Source organism: Schistocerca piceifrons, chromosome 9 (assembly GCF_021461385.2).
Source record: "Schistocerca piceifrons isolate TAMUIC-IGC-003096 chromosome 9, iqSchPice1.1, whole genome shotgun sequence".
Lineage (NCBI taxonomy): Eukaryota > Metazoa > Arthropoda > Insecta > Orthoptera > Acrididae > Schistocerca > Schistocerca piceifrons.
This window is the reverse complement of record NC_060146.1, coordinates 196872012-196897006: the sequence shown is the minus strand read 5'-3', so window position 1 is coordinate 196897006 and position 24995 is coordinate 196872012. Positions and strand designations below refer to the sequence as shown.

General features: G+C 45.6%; 1 protein-coding gene across 1 annotated transcript in view; it reads right to left on the bottom strand.

Moving 5' to 3' along the window:
- The window catches only part of LOC124717190, an 86731-nt gene extending 65483 nt beyond the window's left edge, over positions 1-21248 (bottom strand). Inside the window, exons 1-2 of the mRNA XM_047243968.1 lie at positions 21078-21248; positions 3146-3383 (exon numbers count right to left, since the gene is read on the bottom strand). Of these exons, the coding sequence (XP_047099924.1) occupies positions 3146-3383; positions 21078-21228 (389 nt within the window). The 5' untranslated portion in view covers positions 21229-21248. The remainder of the gene's footprint in view (positions 1-3145; positions 3384-21077) is intronic.
- Between the last annotated feature and the right edge of the window lie 3747 nt (positions 21249-24995).

Below are 24995 nucleotides of genomic sequence, written 5' to 3'. Positions count from 1 at the left end.
CAGATTGCGTTGCGCTAAAAATATTGTGTGTCATTTTAGTGTTGATCAGAATAAGTAAAGAGTGAAATGTCTGAGTACGTTTACTTCTGCTCAGCTGTTTGAAAATCAAATAACGTAAGGGGGTTTATCAGCACAATCATTCATAAATTTTTCTAAGGGGAGGTTTCATGTGAAAGATGATTTGGGGCTTAGGAAACCTGGTGTGTATAAAATTCCGTGTCAGTGTGGGAAGGCTTACATTGGCCGTTCGACTCACACAGTGCATGACAGGTGTGTGGAACATCGCCGTCATACGAGGCAGTAAAATCGGTTGTAGCAGAACACTGCCTAAATGAGGGACACAGTGTGAAATTTGATGAAACTGTCGTAGTTCCCAACATTTCCGGTTTTTGGAACAGTGTCTATAAAGAGGCGATTGAAATTAGGTTGGCGGATGATTTAAGGGGCGTAGGACGTCAAACGGGCCGACTTGGAGCAGGAGAGGCACCACAGGACATTTTATTTTCTACTGTCTATACTTTTACAAATAAATTCATAAAACTTTGTTAGCATGACCAAGAAGGATTCAGGTTTCACACTCACAGCGGAGCAAGTTCCAAAACATAACAAAACAAATTTTTTTTTTTTTACATGTGAAATTTCATCATTTTTTCACTTGGTATTGGCTGCATTTGTTGCTGTAGGTACACTTTCCTTTGTAAGTAAGAGAGATTCTTCGATGAATTTTGCACATAATACAAACCATACTTACAGGTGTATGAAACTCTAGAATTTCCCAAATATGTTAAAAACTGTGGTAAAAATTGAGATAATTAAGTATAAAATCCGAGTTTTCTCTAAACTCAAAGTTTAAAATGTATCAGCCCATTCATTTTTCCATAAATTCAAGAGTTTCATACATCTGTCAGTACGCTTTGCAAGCTGTGCAAAATTTATCGAAGAATCTCCCTTACTTATGAAGAAAAGTGTACCTATATCAACAAATGAAGCCAACAGTAAGTGAATAAAAGTACGAAATTTCACATTTTAAAAAAAATTATTTTTTCGTGTTTTTGAACTTTAACTGCTATGAGTATGAATTCTGAATCCTTCCTGGTCAAGCTGACATAGTTTTATGAATTTATTTGTAAAAGTATAGACAGTGCAAATTAAAATGTCCTGTGTTGCCTCTCCTTCTCGAAGTCGGTCCGTTTGTCGTCCTCCCCCCTTAATCAAAAGAGACAATGGGTTCCCTCTTAGCGAGACGTGGAATCCTATTGTCTCGCATCGAAATTGAACGTTCTTCGGTGCAGCCCTGAGTGCGATATATCGCTGCCAGCAGTGTTCCACCAAGGGCGGCGCCACCTCCCTGTCTTGGAGGGCAGCAACCGTGATGGGCGGCGCATGCGCCGTGTACTGAACGGCGGCCTATATAGGACGTCGATTTGCAGCCTGGCGTCAGTTCTCAGCGGGACTCATCAGCAGAAGCAGCATTCTCCTGAAGATGTCGACCAGTTGAACCGCCGAAATATCGAGTCAAGTTGATTTTGGGATCCGGCAGCAAACACGAAGAGACTTTCAGACAGTTCTACAAGATGTTGGCATGCTCTCGCCGAGGGTCTCTGTTTGATGTCAGAGGTATGTTGTCTCGAGGTATGTTATTGTTGTTGTGGTCTTCAGTCCTGAGACTGGTTTGATGCAGCTCTCCATTCTACTCTATTCTGTGCAACCTTCTTCATCTCCCAGTACCTACTGCAACCTACATCCTTCTGAATCTGCTTAATGTACTCATCTCTTGGTTTCCCTATACGATTTTTACCCTCCACACTGCCCTCCAGTGCTAAATTTGTGATCTCTTGATGCCTGAGAAAATGTCCTACCAACCGGTCCCTTCTTCTTGTCAAGTTGTGCCACAAACTCCTCTTCTCCCCTATTGTATTCAATACCTCCTCATTAGTAACGTGATCTACCCATCTAATCTTCAGCATTCTTCTGTGGCACCACGTTTCGAAAGCTTCTATTCTCTTCCTGTCCAAACTATTTATCCTCCATGTTTCACTTCCTGACACTTAAATCTATACTCGATGTTAACAAATTTCTCTTCTCCAGAAACGCTTTCCTTGCCATTGCGAGTCTACATTTTATATCCTCTCTACTTCGACCATCATCAGTTATTTTACTCCCCAAATAGCAAAACTCCTTTACTACTTTAAGTGTCTCATTTCCTAATCTCATTCCCTCAGCATCATCCGACTTAATTCGACTACATTCCATTATCCTCGTTTTGCTTTTGTTGATGTTCATCTTATATCCTCCTTTCAAGACACTGTCCATTCCGTTCAACTGCTCTTCCAAGTCCTTTGCCGTCCCTGATAAAATTACAATGTCATCGGCGAACCTCAAAGTTTTTATTTCTTCTCCGTGGATTTTAATGCCTACTCCTAACTTTTCTTTTGTTTCCTTTACTGCTTGTTCGATATACAGATTGAATAACATCGGTGAGAAGCTAAAACCCTGTCTCACTCCCTTTCCAACCACTGTTTCCCTTTCGTGTCTCTCGACTCTTACAACTGCCATCTGGTTTCTGTACAAATTGTAAATAGCCTTTCGCTCCCTGTATTTTACCCCTGCCACCTTTAGAATTTGAATGATAGTATTCCAGTCAACATTGTCAAAAGCTTTCTCTAAGTCTACAAATGCTAGAAACGTAGGTTTGCCTTTCCTTAATCTTTCTTCTAAGATAAGTCGTGAGGTCAGTATTGCCTCACGTGTTCCGACATTTCTACGGAATCCAAACTGATCTTCCCCGAGGTCGACTTCTACCAGTTTTTCCATTCGCCTATAAAGAATTCGCGTTAGTATTTTGCAGCTGTGACTTATTAAACTGATAGTTCGGTAATTTTCACATCTGTCAACACCTGCTTTCTTTGGGATTGGAATTATTATATTCTTTTTGAAGTCTTAGGGAATTTGCCTGTCTCATACATCTTGCTCACCAGATGGTAGAGTTTTGTCAAGAATGGCTCTCCGAAGGGCGTCAGTAGTTCTAATGGAATGTTGTCTTGACGTATAGGAAAAGTGAATGGCAGTGTAAGAACAAATGTAAGAAGAGTACAAGAGTAGTAGATGTAAGATTGGTGGTTGGGGCTTTCAGTGGCGTACGTACCCCGACGCAGAGCAGGAGTCGATGCAGTCGGCAGCGACGAAGCACGCGAGGTCCATGGCGAGCTGGTCGCTGTCCGTGGCGTCAGTGAGGCGGGCGAGAGCAGCCAGGCCGGCGTCGCAGCCCTCGTAGCCGAGGCTCCAGCGTCCCAGCGTCCAGCTTGTTATCAGACGAACCATGACACGCACCGCGTGGGACCGATTCTGGAGAGTCTTGTAGGCTATCAACACCTCGGTGTGTTCTGCAAAACGTTGTAACGTATTACTATCTTTACGACGTTTCTCGTCGAGTCATATGCGTTACTCGCATTTCTAGCTGCTTTTCTTACACAAATAATGATAAAAATTCAGAAATTCAGGGTCGCCACCAGCCCAAGCCCTTCCTAACCATTTACAAAATAAAACGGACCTGGAAAATATTAGTTTAATTACTTAAATAATTTAATTACAAGTACGCAAATTTCTTCAAGCAGCCAGATAAATAGCACTCCGTGTCGTGCATGAAGCAACTTCCAGAATGAGATTTTCACTCTGCAGCGGATTGTGCGCTGATATGAAACTTCCTGGCAGCTTAAAACTGTGTGCCCGAACGAGACTCGAACTCACGGTTTTAACCTGCCATGAAATTTCATATCGGCGCACACTCCGCTGCAGAGTGAAAATCTCAATCTGGAAACATCCCCCAGGCTGTGGCTAAGCCACGTCTCCGCATTATCCTTTCTTTCAGGAGTGCTGGTTCTGCAAGATTCACAGGAGAGCTGCTGTAAAGTTTGGAAGGTAGGAGACGAGGTACTGGCAGAAGTAAAGCTGTGAGTACCGGGCGTGAGTCGTGCTTCGGTAGCTCACGTGGATAGTCTGCCGCCGGAAGTGCTGCGAGGCGGTCAGGCGCCAGAGCGCTGCGGGCGAGGCGCGCACGGTGTGTTTGTGTTTACTTCGGCCGCTGTCAGTGCCGTTCTCCCTTCTAGACCACCATGGCGCACAACTATCGGAAGAAGACACTACGTTTCAACTTTTGTTCCGACTTCGCCCGACCCGAGGCCCCGGATGTAGAACGATTTATTCGCGATCAAGTTAAAATACCACCAACGGATCTAATTGGTATTCACTTGTCCATAGTTAGCAGTACCGTCTACGTCAAAATGATCAACGATGCGGCGTGCAACAAGGTGCTTCGAGAGGCAAAACGTGGACTGCGCTTCTGTCATTCCGACGGCAACGTCGGACCCGTTACCGTCGATCACGCAGGTCTCGGCACACGGACGATAAGGATCTTCGAACTGCCGTTCGAACTACCTGCAGACGTCGTCATCGAGGTGCTCCGTCCCTATGGCAACGTTCTGGAACATGTTGCCGAACGATGGGTACAATTTCAAACCCAACCAGTTTTAAACGGTGTTAGACAGGTCCGCATCGAGTTGCAGAAACTCGTGCCTTCCTATCTACGTATCGGAGGCTGCCGTGCCATTATAATGTACGACGGCCAACCTCGGACCTGTTCCGGTTGCGGGAAAGAAGGTCACCTACGGTCTGAATGCATTCCACGACGTGTCGCGCAGCTCCTGCTGTCGGAAGCGTCCGTCACACCCACGATGACCGCCCTGCCGGTCACTTACGCACCGGCTTTCGCCACGTCTACAGTTTCGTCCAGTCCGTCGCCCGGTCCTTCCGATCGGCACGTCCCACCGTCCCTGTGCGGACGTCCCACCTGACAACAATGCCGCCGAACAGGCTCCCGCACCGGACGCTGAGGAGAACAGTACTTTTTCACCTGTTTGACCATTTCATTGTACCCACCGACGCCTTCGAACCAGGGCGACGCTCCTCCTTGCCGTCGTCCGACACTGAGAAACACGTGCGCAAACAACACTCGCCACGTAGGCGCAAACGCCGTCGCAGTTCGCCCACGGGCTCTCAAAGCGTCGCCACCCGCGACGACGAAGACGACACCCAACCAGCCGACATTTCCACACAGAGGTCGACGGACAACTTTCACGATGAACAAGACGTTTCGCAGGACGGGACCACCATGGAGGTCGCCACGCACAATGTAACGATCGGTGCGCCGGTTGAGACGCCTGTCTCCCCGCCGACAACTCCAGATCTCTCTCACTACGACGCAATTCCCATGGACATTGGACAGACCCACGGCACAGGAGCATGGGCCGATGACATTGACGAAGATACGCCCCCTCCTCCGGATGAGTTGCCTCCGCCGGACAAGGCTGCCTGTTAACATCAAAAGCGAGGCACTGCAGCTGATGGGACGGGACTTCCTGTCGGTGCCCTCCTCTTACTTCCCTTGGTGATGGTAGATGCGCGTCCACCACCACTGAAACAAACATACCGGTTTGCCACACTGAACATCAACATGATCGGCACTGCACCCAAGCTGCAACTCCTATGTGACATGCTTCGGGCCTCTGACGTCGACGTCGCCCTTCTTCAGGAAGTACGCGTCGCCACACTACCACCAGTCTACGGCTACGACTCATACACGTCCACATGTGATCAGTCAGGGTGTGGAGTGGCTTTCTACATACGCGAAGGAATCCCACTCAAGGACACGACAATCCTTCCCTGTGGAAGAGGCATGGCTGTTACCATCTTCAACACGCGCGTCATCAATATCTACGCTCCGTCTGGCTCCACGAACCTTCGGCAGCGGTCCACTTTCTTCGGACATGACGTGGCGCCCCTGTTTTCTGGACGCTATGATCGCCGTATCATGGGAGGCGATTTCAACCGTGTCCTCCATCCGCAGGACCAAATAATGCCTGGTTATTCGCCATGCCCGGCGCTGCTCACCTTAATCGAAGATTTTCATCTAGTGGACGTTTGGGAGAAAATTCATGACAATACCCCCGGTTTTACCCATTATACAGCACATTCTGCGAGCAGACTGGACCGGTTTTATGTCTCTGCCCACCTTGGCAATGAAGTCGCCCAAGCTGAACGATGGCCCCTTCATTTTCGGATCACTGCGCCGTCATTTGTTCCCTGGCTCTGCCACCTCAGTCAGTCACCACAAATTTTCACTACGCCGTCCTCCGTGAGCTCGATGCACTCCATCACCTGACACCCATAGGGAACGTCAACGTACTAAAGCTCGTCTCCTCTCTCTTCAACGTGGTGCGTTCCCGACGACAAGACCTCCTCCACGACGAAACCCCATCCACAATCCATGCCGCATCCGACCATAGTCGTCGACGTCGACTGTTCGTCCCCAACATCACGACCTCTGATGGTGTTCACCACACAACACAGGCGGCAGTGGTGTTGCCTTTGCTGAACATTATCGCCAATTTTATGATGATGAACCGATGGCGACGCCCATTTCTGATGATCTCCGTCCTTCCCCTGATCGGACCCTCACCGTAGCGGAGTCAACGTCCATGATGTCTGCAGTCACCGCAGAAGAGGTGGTAGATGCGATCAGCAAGGGGGCCAAGAACAAATCACCCGGACCAGGTGGTCTCCCGGTGGAGTTTTACCGGGCGTTCACCACGTTAATGCTTCCTCGCTGGACGGAAATGATTCAGGGACTCTTTACTCCGTCCTTCCCAATTCCACCTGAATTCGTCACTGGCATTCTTCTACCTGTGCCTAAACCGAAGGGAGGGTCTCATGTCTCTCATATCGCCCCCTTTACACAACTGAATGCAGACTATAAAATCTATGCACGCCTCTTAGCAGCGCGCATACGCACCGTCTTACCTACGGTTCTTTCACCTGAGCAGACTGCACGTGGTTGTGGGGCCACCTTACAAACAGCGCTAGGAGAATGCCGTGACCTCATTGCACTGGCGTCGGTTTGTCGCCTTCGTGCAGCACTGGTATCCGTCGATTTCACGAGTGCCTTTGATCGCGTTCGACACCCATTCCTCCTCATGGTGGCGACACGTATGGGGTTCCCATTGCTTTTTGTCGATGCCATTCGCCGGTTACTCCTTCCCGCGGTCTCGATGGTACAAGTCAATGGGAGGCTTGTAGGACCGATTCCTATACGCCGCTCTGTGCGTCAAGGATGCCCTATGTCTACTTTACTATATGCCATTGCACTTGAGCCCCTCATCACTGGACTTACCTCTAGACTGCAGGGCCTCACTTTGCGTGACTACACCTTTCACTGTAGGGCTTATGCGGACGATCTCCTCTTTCTCACCTGCTCCTCCACGGAACTCAATGACGCCATCCAATGGATCCACCAGTATGGACGTCTTTCTGGTAGCATTCTTAATGTCCGTAAATCGACTATGATGCACATTGGGCGCGGCCTCCCGGCTATGGTGCCGACCCCACTCCCAGTCAGTGCCACCCTTCGTTACTTGGGTATCGAATTTACGAGCGCCACACGCCGCACAGTGGCCCTGGCTTACCGGCGGCTTTTGCAGTCGATTCGGCACCATGTCCGCGGTCAAGTTCACCGTAACTTAAACCAACTCAGACGTGTGTCCTATGTCAACATGTACGTCGCCCCTAAACTGGTACACGTCGCCCAGATCCTCCCAATGCCGTTACTCCTTGGCCGCCGCATCCAATCAGCCTTTGGATATTTCGTGTCAGCAGGGGCACTTTTCAAAGTCCGCTACAACACTCTAACACTGCCTCCTGCAAAAGGTGGTCTCGGACTCGTCAACGTGCGGGCACGATCTTCTGCACTCTTTGTCCACACTCTGTTGCGACACTGGCAGGGGCCGGTCCCGTCCTTAACACGCAGTCTCTTAGATATCCTCCGAACAGCTTCTCTTGACCCACCGATCAATGTGGTACCTATTTCTCCATTATTGTACCACGTCGCCAATTGTTTCATAGAGCTCAGCTACGTTCGGGCCGATCTTCCAGTCACCCGTCCTCCCCGTACAAAAGATTATTATCGTTTGTTTATGCTGTCCAACCCTTGCGACCCCATGGTGCTACAGCATCCTGACATTCACTGGCGCACGGTTTGGGGGTGTGTGCATGAAGCCTTTTTACCGTCGTCTGTGTCTGCACTCTGGTATATTTTAGTCTATGGAAAATTCCCGACTAATAGTCGACTTTATCGCATAGGACTGGCCACCTCCCAACTCTGCCCTGACTGTCAGCTCGAAGACACCGACGAGCACCGTCTTACGTGCCCCCTGAAACAAAACGTATGGCTCCTCATCCAACGAATCGTGGGCTTTTACCTCCGTGCCCCGCCAACGACGGTAACCCCGGATTTCTTGTTGTTGCCCCAGACATTTCACTACCCTCTTGCTAAGCACCATGCCCTCATCTGGTTTCGAGGACAGGCTTTAGAATACCTCTTTTAGAGTGGTCCACATACAGTCCTTGACTTCTGATACAAAGTTGTGACCGTGCATAGCACCCTCACCCGAAAACCATCTTACCGACAAACTTTTGCCGGTTATCTCCGCAGCGTCTTCCTTGACCCCCTCAAAGTTGGGGTGTACCATGCCTACCTGTCACATGATACAACACCCTTATCCACGTTCTCATGCATCGACCAAAAAAAAAAAAAAAAAAAAAGGAAGGAGAGAGAATATGTTATATTTTGTTGTATTTAATGTTTTTCTTTTTAATATTTTTTTTGTTTAACTGACAGTCATTTGTATTTTTTAAATGGTACCTTGAAGAACTCTTGCATAGTGAATATACATGTACTCTTAGTTTGTTCAATACAAATTATTAAAAATAACAAAGAAAACAGGATGTGTTATATTTTGTTGTATTTAATGTTATTCTAATAATTTGTTTACCTAACACTCATTTGTATATGTTTAACTGGTACCTTGAAGAACTGTTGCTTTGTGTGTGTATATATATATATCTATATATATATATATATATATATATATATATATATATATATATATATATATATATTTCAGCGTAATCTCAGTGCAATGCGACGACCATATGCCACTGTAGTGGGAAGGCCTGTATGATCGCTTGGTACCACTCTAATGGTCGTAACCAAAGTCTTGCTGCATCAGCAACCTCCCAATTATAAACGTACTGTATGCCGCGAAGTGCATCCTTCATTCAACCAAACAGATGGAAGTTGGAATGTTTAGACGCGCCGAGGAACCCAGCGAGTGCACACCTTTTGAGAAACGCAACTGGCCAGCACTACCAGAGAGACATCGAGTTCAGCGGTGGCATGATACCACCTTACTGGGTGCACCCCTAAGTCCATACGGTACCAATCTACTGGTCGACGTTGGAGCCAACGTCTTGTCGCATCAGTATCCTGCCCATCATCCGTGTACTGCTTCCTGCTCACTGCATCCTTCATTGGGCCAAGCAGATGGTAGTAGCAAGATCCGGGCTGCGGGGTGGATAAGGGAGAAGAGTCCAGTGAGTTTTTGTAAGCTCCTCTCGTGTGTGCAGCCTTGTGTGAGACCTTGCACTGTTGTGGAGGTAGAGAAGTTTGTTTGCATTTCAATTTACGGAGGGTAGCGCATCACACTTCAGAGTTGATCGTTACATTATGCGAGGTAACGGGCAAGATGTGGCGCCATGAAAATGTTCTAAGTTCCGAGTTGGCGTGGCTGCACGGGCCGCTAGGCAAGCCGGGGCTGCTCAGCGACCACGTGGTGCCGGACGTCAGCCGGAGCGAGAGGGGCAGCCCCAGTGCGAGAGCCAGGCCAACCGTGTGGCTGGGGATTCCGTGTTGACGCTGTGTCGATGAAGGAGATTTGTAGGCCGGGAATGCCAAACATGGCGGACTTCGTGAAACCATAATGGCAGACATTTCACAGTTCATGTAGAAATGAATAATAGCTGGAGGAATCATTATACGGTCGCAGGTTCGAATCCTGCCTCGGGCATGGATGTGTGTGATGTCCTTAGGTTAGTTAGGTTTAAGTAGTTATAAGTTCTAGGGGACTGATGACCACAGATGTCAAGTCCCATAGCCATTTGAGCCATTTGAATCATGATACCTCAAAAAGATACATATGCATTACCATTATGTGCGCGACGATTCTGGTGGTTTAATTAGATTTTCAATATCTTTATTAGGTTAAAGTTTAGTATCTCATTGTAAATTATATAAGTAACACCCAGCAGCGAATTTTCAAAACCTGGACGGTTCATCCGATTTTGACGATCGACGTGTCTTTAGAAAGCTATTAGTGTAAACCTAAATTGGTATGAATTGCAGGCATGTATCTTTAATAGTAGATGAGTTATTGGAGGTCATTATTGATGGTATCAGGCGATAAGTACTCCACAGTTACACGAAAAAAGCAGTAGCACCATGCTTATAAATGTAGTTATTCGTCTACGTCTTGGTCTATATCCGGTATGTGCTATTCATGAAGAAATTGGTCAAATATTTACTGTGTTTTAGGAAGCTCTGAGTCATTAGGCTACTGGCCTACTTCTGTTTCTATTCCTATGATATATGTTTATTTAATTTGTTTATGTATTAAATATGTGTGTTAGAGCGCATTTATGATCCAGCCGTAGGAATATTTATTTAATTTCAAGTCATTTAAATGTAAATCCAGTATTTCGTATGTGTTTCAATATGTTTGTGAGTGAGCGTTGGCTTGGAGACATGGCGAGAGCGCTCTAGCCAATCACAGCCCTCGTTACTACAGGTAGGCTCGATGTGGCTCCCACTTCCGCGCAAGGACTTATACCGCCCCAAACAGGTAGTGACGCAGCTGGTAGTGACCTATCACGGAAATGTGACCCTGAGACTGAGGTCACAGCTGCAACAACTGCATCAAGTGCAGAGCCCATACAGTGCGAACAGTACGAGGAAGTACCAAGTAAACAACCTGCTGACTCCGAAGCGCACGGCCGTTGCGCCAGACGGCCACCGCCGGCGGCTGCGACCGACACCGGGTCTTGCGGTCACGCTTCATCAGGCGAAAGCCACACCAGAGAAGAAAGACATCAAGATAAAGAACATTAAATGTGAAGTCATCAGGGCCTACACTGAAGAGGAGAAAAAGAAGGGCCACAGTGACTTATAGCAATGCATTGTCAGGATTTCAGGATACTTTTCTTCGCAAGCTCTTTGTTTAAAAGCAGTGCAAATTTTTCTAGGAAGTTAGTACATGTAATGGGCACACAGCTTGTCCATACAAGCACTATGCACTATGCGACTTAACTTCTGAGGTCATGAGTCGCCTAGAACTTAGAACTAATTAAACCTAACTAACCTAAGGACATCACACACATCCATGCCCGAGGCAGGATTCGAACCTGCGACCGTAGCGGCCGCGCGGTTCCAGACTGTAGCGCCTTTAACCGCTTGGCCACCACGGCCGGCCACAGCTTGTAAAGATCGTGCCTTGTAGGGAAGCACGTTGCCGCTATAATCATACCGATCCTCATCCCAAATAGCTTCTTCTGGTATGTCTGTGATGCAAGCTTATAGCATTACTACTATTAACATTAATAAAATACAGTCACCCTTGAAATTGGCAGCACTAAAAGAATTCTTGTACCAGTCCGGGACAGATATCGCGTTGCTACAAGAAGTTGTGATAACGGAATTTCGGGTCCCAACCTTTTTTGAAATTGTTAATGTTTCTACGGAAGCCAATATCGGTACAGCCATTCTTATAAGGGAAGGCATTCCGGTGACTGAAATCGAACGACTAGAATCAGGAAGAGCCATAGGCATAAAAATTTTCGATGTGACAGTGCTTAACCTTTACGCCCCATCAGGAAATTCCCACAAATTGGATCGTGCGTAGTTTTTTCAAGATGAACTGATTTATTTATTGAGGAAAAATTCGTGTTCTCTTATACTAGGTGGAGATTTTAACTGTGTTTTAAACCAGAAACATCAACAACCCAACTTTAACTACTCGCCACAGTTAAAAAAGTTAGTAAGTGATCTACACCTTAACGATGTGTGCGAACTTCAGCACCCGACGTCAGTCGGGTTCACGTATATAACCAGCCACTCCCGCAGCAGACTAAATAGAATTTACGTGTCACCAAATTTGCAAAATTATTTATTAAACGTTGAAACTATTTCCGTGTATTTTAGCGATCACAGTACACTTTTAACTTGCTTTAATTTAAGTGTACAGCCAACCCGTCGATTCAGAGGCCAATGGAATTTAAATATCTCTGTTTTAGCTGACGAAGAACTGGAACAGGAAATAAGAATAGCGTGGACTATGTGCCTCCGCACAGTAGACAAGCACCCAACAGTCATTGACTGGTGGACTAGGAGGGCTAAACCAAGGCTGCGGAAAGTTGTCATGCAGTATAGTGCAGCGAGGCACAGGGAGTTGAGGAATACAAAATGGAGTTTTTATTATAAAGTTTTAAGAGACTTATATCAACAGGCCCATGATGACGTAATTCGTCTGAATGATATCAAAAAAACAAAAGCCAAGTTATTAAGCATTAAACGGCAACAGATGGAGGGACTCAAAATTAAATCGAAAGCCACATCAGTCGTACCAGATGAAACAGCTTCTCTGTATCACTTGGTGCGGCATGCTAAAAACAGACGTCTAACTTTAATTGATGAAGTCCAGACGCATACTGGTACGAGGCTCACATGCCAGAAAGAAATACTGGACCAAGTTCACAGGTACTATGAAACCCTATATGCCCCCTACCACAGTGGAAGATGCAGCTCTCGAGGACTTTCTCACTAATTTAGGTCCACAATTGTCGGTAACAGACAACGCTGACATTCTGTCACCTATTACTAAAGATGAAGTGCATGAGGCAGTGCGTAACTCACTTCTCAAAAAATCTCCGGCACTTGATGGCCTCCCTGTGGAGTTTTATGCTCGCTACTGGTCTATAATTTGGGACAAGATCACTTCCATGGGAAATGAGGTCCTAAACGGAAAACCGGTCCCTGCAGAGTTTAAGGAAAGTAAAATAGTACTGATTCCTAAGAGTAAAGGCAAAACCAACTTAAACAATTTTCGGCCTCTTTCGCTACTAAATTCTGATTACAAAATAATTTCGCGTATTATCAACAAAAGACTCTCTGCCTTTTCCAACAAAATATTGAGTCATCATCAATCTTGTTCTCCGACCAGAACGATATTCGAAAGTCTATCTGCATACAGAGACGTCATTGCAATTACCTCAGTGACAAGTATAAAATGTGCTTTAATCTTTATAGATTTCAAGAAAGCTTTTGACCGCGTTAGTCATAGATACCTCTTTGCGACGCTGTCAAGAATGGCTTTCCACCCCCAGATTGTGAACATGCTAAGGAATATTGCAACAGGTATAAATGCGAAAATAGCAATCAATGGCCAAACATCTAAACCCATACAGATAAGACGAGGGGTTCCACAGGGCAGCCCCTTATCTATGTTTTTATTTTCCGTATCTTTCGAGCCCTTCCTCCGCACTGTCCACGCAGGTTTAACAGGTATAACATTGAGTGGTGAGAAAACTGTCATACGAGCTTATGCTGATGACTTGGGCGTTGTAATAGGGAATAAGGAGGAGACAGTTAGACTGGAAAGGGAAATCCAAAGATATTGTCTAGCGTCGGGAGCGACAGCAAATGAAAACAAAAGTCAAATATTGAATCTACGGGGCCTAGATCACCTTCGACTGGCATGGGCAAAACAAGACAACAAACATAAAACTTTGGGAATAATCTTAATGGCATGTCCGATGAGGATGGCTGCTTTTAACTGGACGGAAACTAGGAGGAAAGTTCATGGTGCTGTAATGGAGAACATCCATCAAACTATGGACCTGGTGCAAAAAGTCAGATTCATCAACTCCTGCGTTTTGTCTAAAGCGTATTTCACTGCGCAGGTATTTCCAATCCCTAAACTAGTAGCGAAAGGGATCATGTCCACTGTTACCAATTATTTATGGCGAGGAGACATATTCAGGGTTGGTGCGACTACCGTTATACTGGGTGTCAGAAACGGGGGCCTCGGTTTGGTGGATATTCGCAATAAAGCGTCTGCTCTGTTCCTCAAACGGACTTTCCATATACTCAGAGAACTTCCACAATGTATAACCACAAAGCTCTTTCAGGCTGTGACACCCCATAGCCTGCAAGCACCGATTGATGTGCTAAGGATTAATGCCCGTCTGCAGTATGTGAGGAACTTTTTCCTCGAAGCAAGTTATCTTAGTGACGAAATCAGAAGCAACACACGTATCACAGCGCGCGACATCATACTTGAAAGGAAGTTAAATGATGGTAGAAACAAAATTGAAACGAAATTCCCAAATTGTGACTGGAAAGCTGTATGGCGGAACATCAACTATGCCGGGCTATCTACAGACGCTATTTCCGCATGGTACAAAACAGTTAATAATGTCATCAGCACCAACGAGAGACTATATGGGATCGGTTTAAACCAGACACACCTTTGTGGAAAATGCAATCTGGTGGATACACTCAGCCACAGATTCACCTGTGGTGGCAATGTGCATAACTGGAATTGGATCAGACAACAAAACGCCTTTCTCACCAGATCCTCTACGGAATATATAACGCCATCGCTCCTCCTGAGACCAGGCATGACATACTTTCCGAAATAAAAAACCAACGCCATTAGCTGGTTACTGGGAAAATATGTTAGTTATGTCATCCACAAACTTGGGTCGGACAAAGAGATAGAATTCCTCGTTTACATGAAGTGTGAATATGCAAAAATCAGCACGTATCGCAACCACAAGAAGCACTACGGCAACATGCTGAAGATCGTTTTTGAAAGAATGGGTGTTGGTTAAATATGTGGAACCACTACAACACCTTAAACGAGAACGAACAGAAGAAAACTGAAAGTCACTTGGTTTCTTATTATTATTTACTATTACCTTGCTTCCAGAACATTTTTTTTCTTTTTTCAAAACATTTTATCAAAATTACTCGTGTTCGACTTCCAACGTATTTGTGTGATTCGAGAGGAATTGTTAAGTTTTTATCAGTGTTCAGTTTCTACTCAGAGAAGAGGTTTCTTCGTCTTTCTTACATCGGAGAATAAAATATTTGTATGGTGCGAAAAGTGGCAATTGACCCTGAATAAAGAAAAGTGTGAAGTTATTCATATGATTACTAGAACAAATCAGCTAAATTTCGATTACGGGATAAGTCACAAATCTGAACGCTGTAAATTCAGCTAAATACTTTGGGATTACAATTACAAATACCTAAATTGGAACGATCACATAGATAATATTATGGGTAGAGCAAACCAAAGACTGCGATTCATTGGCAGAACACTTAGAAGGTGCAAGAAGTCTACTAAAGAGCCTGCTTACACCACGCTTGTCAGCCCTATTCTGGAGTACTGCTATACGGTGTGGGATCGGCATCAGGTGGGACTGACTGATGACTTCGAAAAAGTACAAAGAAGGGCAGCTCGTTTTATATTATCGTGAAATAGGGGAGATAGTGCCATAGACATGATACGTGATTTGGAGTGGCAATCATTAAAACTAAGGTGTTTTTCGCTGCGACGGGATCATCTCATGAAATTTGAATCACCAGTTTTCTCCTCCGATTGCGAAAACATTCTGTTGCCACCCACCTGCGTAGGGAGAAATGATCAACACGATAAAATACGAGAAATAAGGGCTCGCGTGCCGTTCGAAAGTGGAACAGTAGAGAGACAGCTTGAAGGTGGTTCACTGAACCCTCTGGCAGGCACTTTATTGTCAATAGCGCAGTAATCACGTAGAAATAGATGTATATGTAGAAATTTGTGAGGTAACAAGGCACTAAGTAGATAGAATCACGATGAGCGTTAACTGTAAACCTATACCTTATTAACTGATACGAAATTTACTTAGATGTTACGTTCAGCTTGTTAGATTAAAAACCACATATGATCACCGCTATGTTGGTATGGTTCCGCACGATCTCATGCGGGGGATGAACAAGGTTATATGTCAGTACCGCGAGAACTTCTCAGGGTTAGGAGAAGGTGCAAATAAAATAATTTCCATTATACATGGAGTAATACGTCACTTTGTAAACGCGAAACTTGACTAAGGTAGTTATCTTATGGCACTACATTACTACGCATTTATGGCTGACTGGGTGTGTAAAGCTTAGGGCATCATTTATGGCTTTATACACAGGTGGTCAACGCTGTGTTTAGGAAATCTGTAATAACTTAACCAAACATACACTAACTGTAAATATAATATGTACGAGCGTCCACTGTATGTAGTCACAAGGGTGACGTGGAACAAAACTCTTAAGGGAAAGATTGATTATTAGTTAGCAGTGGGTTCAAGACCCTATGTATTCAAATACACTCCTGTAATTGAAATAAGAACACCGTGAATTCAGTGTCCCAGGAAGGGGAAATTTTATTGACACATTCCTGGGGTCAGATACATCACATGATCACGCTGACAGAACCACAGGCACATAGACACAGGCAACAGAGCATGCACAATGTCGGCACTAGTACAGTGTATATCCACCTTTCGCAGCAATGCAGGCTGCTATTCTCCCATGGAGACGATCGTAGAAATGCTGGATGTAGTCCTGTGGAACGGCTTGCCATGCCATTTCCACCTGGCGCCTCAGTTGGACCAGCGTTCGTGCTGGACGTGCAGACCGCGTGAGACGACGCTTCATCCAGTCCCAAACATGCTCATTGGGGGACAGATCCGGAGATCTTGCTGGCCAGGGTAGTTGACTTACACCTTCTAGAGCACGTTGGGTGGCACGGGATACATGCGGACGTGCATTGTCCTGTTGGAACAGCAAGTTCCCTTGCCGGTCTAGGAATGGTAGAACGATGGGTTCGATGACGGTTTGGATGTACCGTGCACTATTCAGTGTCCCCTCGACGATCACCAGTGGTGTACGGCCAGTGTAGGAGATCGCTCCCCACACCATGATGCCGGGTGTTGGCCCTGTGTGCCTCGGTCGTATGCAGTCCTGATTGTGGCGCTCACCTGCACGGCGCCAAACACGCATACGACCATCATTGGCACCAAGGCAGAAGCGACTCTCATCGCTGAAGACGACACGTCTCCATTCGTCCCTCCATTCACGCCTGTCGCGACACCACTGGAGGCGGGCTGCACGATGTTGGGGCGTGAGCGGAAGACGGCCTAACGGTGTGCGGGACCGTAGCCCAGCTTCATGGAGACGGTTGCGAATGGTCCTCGCCGATACCCCAGGAGCAACAGTGTCCCTAATTTGCTGGGAAGTGGCGGTGCGGTCCCCTACGGCACTGCGTAGGATCCTACGGTCTTGGCGTGCATCCGTGCGTCGCTGCGGTCCGGTCCCAGGTCGACGGGCACGTGCACCTTCCGCCGACCACTGGCGACAACATCGATGTACTGTGGAGACCTCACGCCCCACGTGTTGAGCAATTCGGCGGTACGTCCACCCGGCCTCCCGCATGCCCACTATACGCCCTCGCTCAAAGTCCGTCAACTGCACGCTGTCGCGGCATGCTACCATTGTTAAAGACTGCGATGGAGCTCCGTATGCCACGGCAAACTGGCTGACACTGACGGCGGCGGTGCACAAATGCTGCGCAGCTAGCGCCATTCGACGGCCAACACCGCGTTTCCTGGTGTGTCCGCTGTGCCGTGCGTGTGACCATTGCTTGTACAGCCCTCTCGCAGTGTCCGGAGCAAGTATGGTGGGTCTGACACACCGGTGTCAATGTGTTCTTTTTTCCATTTCCAGGAGTGTAGGTTATGCCACGCTAATTGTCAAAATACACACTCTAGTGTATCAGATATTACCTATTTAGGATGTTGCCTACAAGGCTATTAACTATTTAGGATGAGGATTATTGTGAGCGTCCTGGAATTCTCGCATAGACTACCAAGAAATCAGGACCTAATATTTAAAGTAGGGTGTGTCAGAATGAGCTTCTCACTCTGCAGCGCAGTGTGCGCTGATATGAAACTTCCTGGCAGATTAAAACTGTGTGACGGGCAGAGACCCGAACTCGGGACCTCTGCCTTTCGCGGACAAGTGTTCTACCTACTGAGCTAACCAAGCTCGCCTCACGCACCCTCTTCACAGCTTCACTTCTGCCAGTACCTCGTCTCCTACCTTCCAAACTTTACAGAAGCTCTCCTTTGCAGGAGAGCACTTGTTCGCGAAAGGCAAAGATACCGAGTTCGAGTCTCGGTCCGGCACACAGTTTTAATCTGCCAGGAAGTTTCATAGGGTGTGTCAGGACGTACAACGCAACTGCCAACACACTTATGTACTATTGACCGATAAAGGTCAAGCTAATACTATGAACATAAGCTGCATTCTTCCCTATTGAACGGGAACATAAATTACGGATATGGTCTAACAGCGAGCAAAGTGTAAATGTCTCACGTATGTTAATAGCATAAATCAGAACCTAGTATTTAAAGTAGGGTGTGACAGGGCCCACAACGGCCCCATCATCACGCTTACGTGCTGTTGACCGACATAGGTGAAGCATTTACAGAATATTATCTGCAAACTAACCTTTGATAGGAATAATATCTCAAAGGTTACACTGTACACTGCGTGACTAAGCGGGCAACGCTATAGTTCTCATAAAAAAGATTCTTTAGAGCAACAAGGTCAAAGTTATCTGCCTAGGGAAGAATACTTTAAACTGTATTCCGTAAATATTAAAGTTAGCTTAAATTGGCGTCAAGATCTCATGAAATAGCATCGGCCAGCTTGAATTAAAGGAGGGCATAAGTTTTAATGCCTATTGGTAGAAAGAAAAGGCAATGTGTGACAGCACCGTCGGTATGTTTGACTACCATATTGTCAGTTATGTTGGAACGAGAACTATATATACCGCAAGGAATATTAATTAAACCATAGTATTGAACGTCACTAAATGTTGTGGTGAGTTTCTAAGTCTTAAGCGTCGAAGTATCAGGAATGGATATGCAGCGACAAGGCACGAAAGATAGTGTGATACTTTAGCTACGTGCCTTTCTTAACTGTTACTCGTAAACTAATCATTCACTGAATGGGATAACGTTGACCATCTGTATTGCAAAAGTCATCTATATTCAAGTTGCATATAGTGATTTCGACACATAACTTGTATGTAACAGGACTAAGTATGACAGTACACTACTGGCCATTAAAATTGCTACACCAAGAAGAAATGCAGTTGATAAACGGGTATTCATTGGGCAAATATATTATACTAGAACTGACATGTAATTACATTTTCTCGCAATTTGGGTGCATATATCCTGAGAAATCAGTACCCAGAACAACCACCTCTGGCCGTAATAACGGCCTTGATACGCCTAGGCATTGAGTCTTGCAGAGATTGGATGGCGTGCACAGGTACAGCTGCCCATGCAGCTTCAACAGGATACCACAGTTCATCAAGAGTACTGGCTGGCGTATTGTGACGAGCCAGTTGCACGGCCACCATTGACCAGATGTTCTCAATTGGTGACAGATCTGGAGAATGTGCTGGCCAGGGCAGCAGTCGAACATTTTCTGTATCCAGAAAGGCCCGTACAGGACCTGAAACATGCGCTCGTGCATTGTCCTGCTGAAATGTAGTGTTTCGCAGGGATCGAATGAAGGGTAGAGCCACGGGTCGTAACACATCTGAAATGTAACGTCCACAGTCCAAAGTGTCGTCAATGCACACAAGAGGTGACCGAGACGTGTAACCAATGGCACCCCATACCATCACGCCGGATGATACGCCAGTATGGCGATGACGAATACACGCTTCCAATGTGCGTTCACCGCGATGTCGCCAAACACGGGTGCGAACCTGGATTCATCCGAAAAAATGACGTTTTGTCATTCGTGCACCCAGGTTCGTCGTTGAGTACACCATCACAGGCGCTCCTGCCTGTGATGCAGCGTCAAGAGTAACCGCAGCCATGGTCTCCGAGCTGATAGTCCATGCTGCTTCAAACATCGTCGAACTGTTAGTGCAGATGCTTGTTGTCCTGCTAACGTCCCCGTCTGTTGACTCAGGGATTGAGACGTGACTGCACGATCCGTTACAGCCATGCGGATAAGATGCCTGTCATCTCGACTGTTAGTGATACTAGGCCGTTGGGATCCAGCACGGCGTTCCATATTAGCGTCCTGAACTCACCGATTCCATTTTCTGTTAACAGTCATTAGATCTCGACCAAAGCGAGCAGCAATGTCGCGATATAATAAACCGCAATCACGATAGGCTACAATCCGACCTTTATCAAAGTCGGTAACGCGATGGTACACATTTCTCCTCCTTACACGAGGCATCACTACAACGTTTCACCAGGCAACGCCGATCAACTGCTGATTGTGTATGAGAAATCGGTTGGAAACTTTCCTGATGTCAGCACGTTGTAGGTGTAGCCACCGGCGCCAACCTTGTGTGAATGCTCTGTAAAGCTAATCATTTGCATATCACAGCATCTTCTTCCTGTCGGTTAAATTACGCGTCTGTAACACGTCAGCTTCGTGGTGTAGCAATTTTAATGTCCAGTAGTGTAGCATCACAAGCTAGTATATTATGTGTAGGACTATGAGGTCAAAGATATGGTACCCAAAGGTCTTTAACAAAATCAAAGTAATAGCTTATACATACTGGGCAAATAAGAGTGCATTCATAGGATGTAAGTACGCGGTGACCAAAAGAGAATAAGGTGGTCGATGTTAACATAAAATGAATTACGTTGGACGAAACAATGGTTGGAAACCATCGAAAAAGTCTTATGCATGCTACTCCTCACATTCCACAACCTCTAACACGCACTCTCACACATTTCGAAAACGTCTTGGGCTCAATAAAGAGATGTAGATTGATTATTTTCAGCCTTCCAAACCGCACTTCGTACCATATGGTCACACGCGAAAGGCTGGACAAAGTCGATTGATGTGTAGTGAGTGTCACAGTCATTTGCTGTCAGAGTGTGAATGTTTTATTTTGTTTGATAACGATATATGCAAGCAAATCCTACTCTCAGTACTTCAAAACAGGACGGTGATTAAAGTAGTATGAATCAGTGCTATACGAGAAAGTACTCACTGAACTCTCCACAGTAGGCGCTATATATCCAGTCTGCACCGTAGCCCTCGAAGTTGTGTGTGGAGATCTTCTTGCAGACACAGTCGAGCACCGTAGTGCCGTTCGCCGCCAGCAGAGCCAGCAGCGGGGCAGCTACCCCCAGTGGATGCATTGTCAGCTGTTGTTGAGACCGAGAGGGAATCACACGCAGTGAGCCTCGCAGGCACCGCGGGCCCACTATAAGGATTCTCGTAGCGGAAGTCTTTCCACAGGATGGGAAAACCACAGGAAGGACGACGACTTCCGTGCTTATTCTTTTTTCCTGTCACAGCACCAACCTGCAAGCACACAGTCGTTACAAAAAGATATTCCTTCTTTTTACGCGTACATCTGCCACACGTTTTTAGGACGACAGAGAAAGCCACTAAGAGATAAACGGGTGATACCCAGAAGTGAAGGTTTAGATTCCGACATAAGAATTGCGAGGCTTGATCTTCTTTAACACTGATTCACCAACTGAGAGAGGTTGTAGGTAACTCCGCTCATTGTAACAATAAATTTGTTCATCCCTGTGATTGACGCTATGCCTGTTATCTTATACAGGGAGACAATATCATTGAAATACGTGCAATAAAATCGTCATTACGGTTTGTGTTAGGATGTTCAAACTGCTGGCCACGCGGCACTCTGGGAAATAGTATGCTCTGGCGTAGTTTGGTTTAGCGACGAAGCCCACCTTCATTTGGAGGGTTCGTCGACAAGCAAAATTGGCGCATTTGGGGGACTGAGAATCCGCATTTCGCGACCGAGAAGTCTCTTCACGCTCAACGGGTGATTGTCTGATGTGCAATATCCAATCACGGAATAATCGGTGCGATATTTACCTTGATGGCACGGTAACTACCGAACGGTACATGAAGGTTGTGGAAAATGGTTTCATCCCCATTTTCCACAATCATCCTGATTTCGACAATATGTGCTTCATGACAGGCGGAACTCGACCGCCACAGAAGCAGGAGAGTGTCTGATGTCCTGGGGGAGCAGTTTGAGGGCCGCATTCGTGTTCTGGGGCACCCAGAGGCCACTGCCATGGGTCTCGATTGGCCGCCATATCTGGATCTGAAGACATGCGACTAATCTTTGTGAGGCTACATTAAAGACAATGTGTACAGCAATAACCCCAAAACCAATGCTGAGCTGAAAGCAGGCATTCAGGAGGTCATCGACAGCGTCGATGTTCCGACACTTCACCGGCTAGTGTAGAATTTCGCTATTCGTCTGCGTCAAATAATCGCCAATGATCGCACCCATATCGAGCATGTCACAACCTACATCCGAAAAGGGGTAGTGACGTTTACATGTTGAATAAAGTGTATGTACGCCGTAGTTAGTAACTAATTTAGGTTTTTTTCCACATAGTTCAAAAATTGTCACTCTATATCTTACATATATTATAAAAATGAAAGTTTTTGTGCGTTGTAGTGTGTCTGTTACCCCTTCACGCGGAAACGGCTGCAAGTGTATAGATAAAATTTGCAATGAGGGTTGCTTGTACCTTGAATTAAAACAGGCTAGCTTATATATTTCTAAAAACCAAAGGGTTTCGGGTGCGGGAGAAAAGAAGTGTACCTCATGAAGCGGAAGTAGCCATACTTCATTCATCCAGCATCTGTGAATGAGAGCACTAGGGACTTTACGCGTGATTTCAAACCTTTACGAAACTTTTCATCGCTGAGATCCCCCACAAAAAGATGAAAGATGTTCGTCGCTTACTTAATTTTCGTTGTTCATTCAGGAAAACTGGCGCCTAAACCATAACACTTTATTTTATTACTTCTTCACTACTATCTGTGTTCGCAGCACATTTTGAATGCAATATTCACATATATCACTGTTTTTTTTTTTTTTTTTTTTTTTTTTTTGTCATCAGTCTTCTCACTGATTTGATGCGACCCACCACGATCTCATCTCTTGTGCCAACTTCTTCATCGCACAAGGGGAGGCCACGACGTTTGGAACGCGGACTTACTTCAAACTTCTCACACTCGTAGTACTCCATTAGGACAACAAAATTTGTAAGCAGTAGCGCATACTTCTCAAGCGTTATTGAGAAAATCGCAAGATAATTTCGGTCGTCAAGTACATACCTGTGCGTGGCCGTTTTTACCATGAAGCGGCGGCAGCCGAGTGGGTAGCGTTCAAGCCCCTGATCGCTGGATCGAGTCCCGTTCGTCAGTTTTTTTTTATTTCTAACACAGTCGTTTCCTTTACTATTTACATTACAATTGATATAACGGGAAAAATACGTGTAATCGGATGAACATTTATTAAATTTACAATGTTATTTGGCAGTCTCCAAATGTTTATTATCACAAGTAATATTATATTCATAACTATCGACTAGTAAACGACCAAACGCATAAAGTGATACTGAAAATGTCTGCTTATCCGTGATTTGAGAAATCACTTATACCTGGAAGGAGCCCGAAACTACTTGTTATCTCCAAGATTTGACCAGCACAGACGGCTTTCGAAAGATGTACAATTAATCGTCGCTTTCGACATTACGAGTACAATGGCAGAATGGTATTTTTCGTAAAAACATGGAAAACATAAAGTTAAACGGCACCAGCTGCATTGAATAAATGCTGTTTCCCCATACGCAAGGTCTTTTGAGATTTTACGTGGAAAAACAAACCTCGTTAAAATTTTCAAAAACCTCTCTTTCAGCCAAGAATTGGGAAGAAAACCATGCATGACGCAGCATTTCCTCAAATATCGGCGCTGTTAATTGATCATGCAGTATCGAGTGTATTTTAATAGCGTCTTCAAGTGGCAATTTTCGATTAAATACGAACAGTTTTGAAGACACGGACAACCACACATTTTCAGTATCATTTTATGCGTTTGGTCGTTTACTAGTCGATAGTTACGAATATTATATTATTTGTGATAATAAAAATTTGTATACTGCCAAATAACACTGTAAATTTAATAAAAGTTCATCCGATTACATGTATTTTTCCCATTATATCAATTGTAACTAGTAAAGAAAATTGTGTTAGAAATAAAAAGAGTGACGAACGGGACTCGATCCAGCGATCCAATGATTACGGGGCTTGAACGCTACCCACTCGGCTGCCGCCGCTTCATGGTAAAAGCGGCCACACACAGGTATATACTTGACGACCGAAATTATCTTGCGATTTTCTCATTAACACTTGAGAAGTACTCGTTACTGGTTACACATTTTGTTGTCGTAATGGAGTACTCCGAGTGTGCGAAGTTTGAAGTAAATCCGCGTTCCAAACGTCGTGGACTGCCCTTGTCAGAGCTGCACTTGGAAACTACGTCCGCAACTATTTTCAGGATTTACTGCAATCTCTGTCTACGGTTTTTGTCCTCTATAGCTCCCTCTACTACAGTGCAAGTCATTCCTGATGTCTTGACAGATGTCCTATTGCCCTGTCCCTTCTTCTTGTCAGTGTTTCCATAAATTCCTTCTCGTCAGTGTTTCCGTAAATTCCATTCCCATTTTGCGCAGAACCTCCTCGTTCCTTACGTTATCAGTCCACCTAATTTTCAACATTCGTCTGTAGCACCACATCTCAAATGCTTCGAATCTCTTCTGTTCCGGTTTTCCCACAGTCCATGTTTCACTACTGCACAACGCTGTGCTCCAAACGCACAGTCTCAGAAATTTCTTTCTCAAATTAAGGCCTATGTTTGATACTAGTGAACTTCTTTTGGCCGGGAATGCCCTATTTGTCAGAGCTAGTCTGCTTTCGATGTTCTTTCTCCGTCCGTCATTGGTTATTTCGCTGACTAGCTAGCGCAGTTCCTTAACTCCATCTACCTCGTGGCCATCAGTCCTGATGTCATGTTTCCCACTTTTCTCATTTCTGCCACTTCTGCTTCGATTTACTCTCAATCCATATT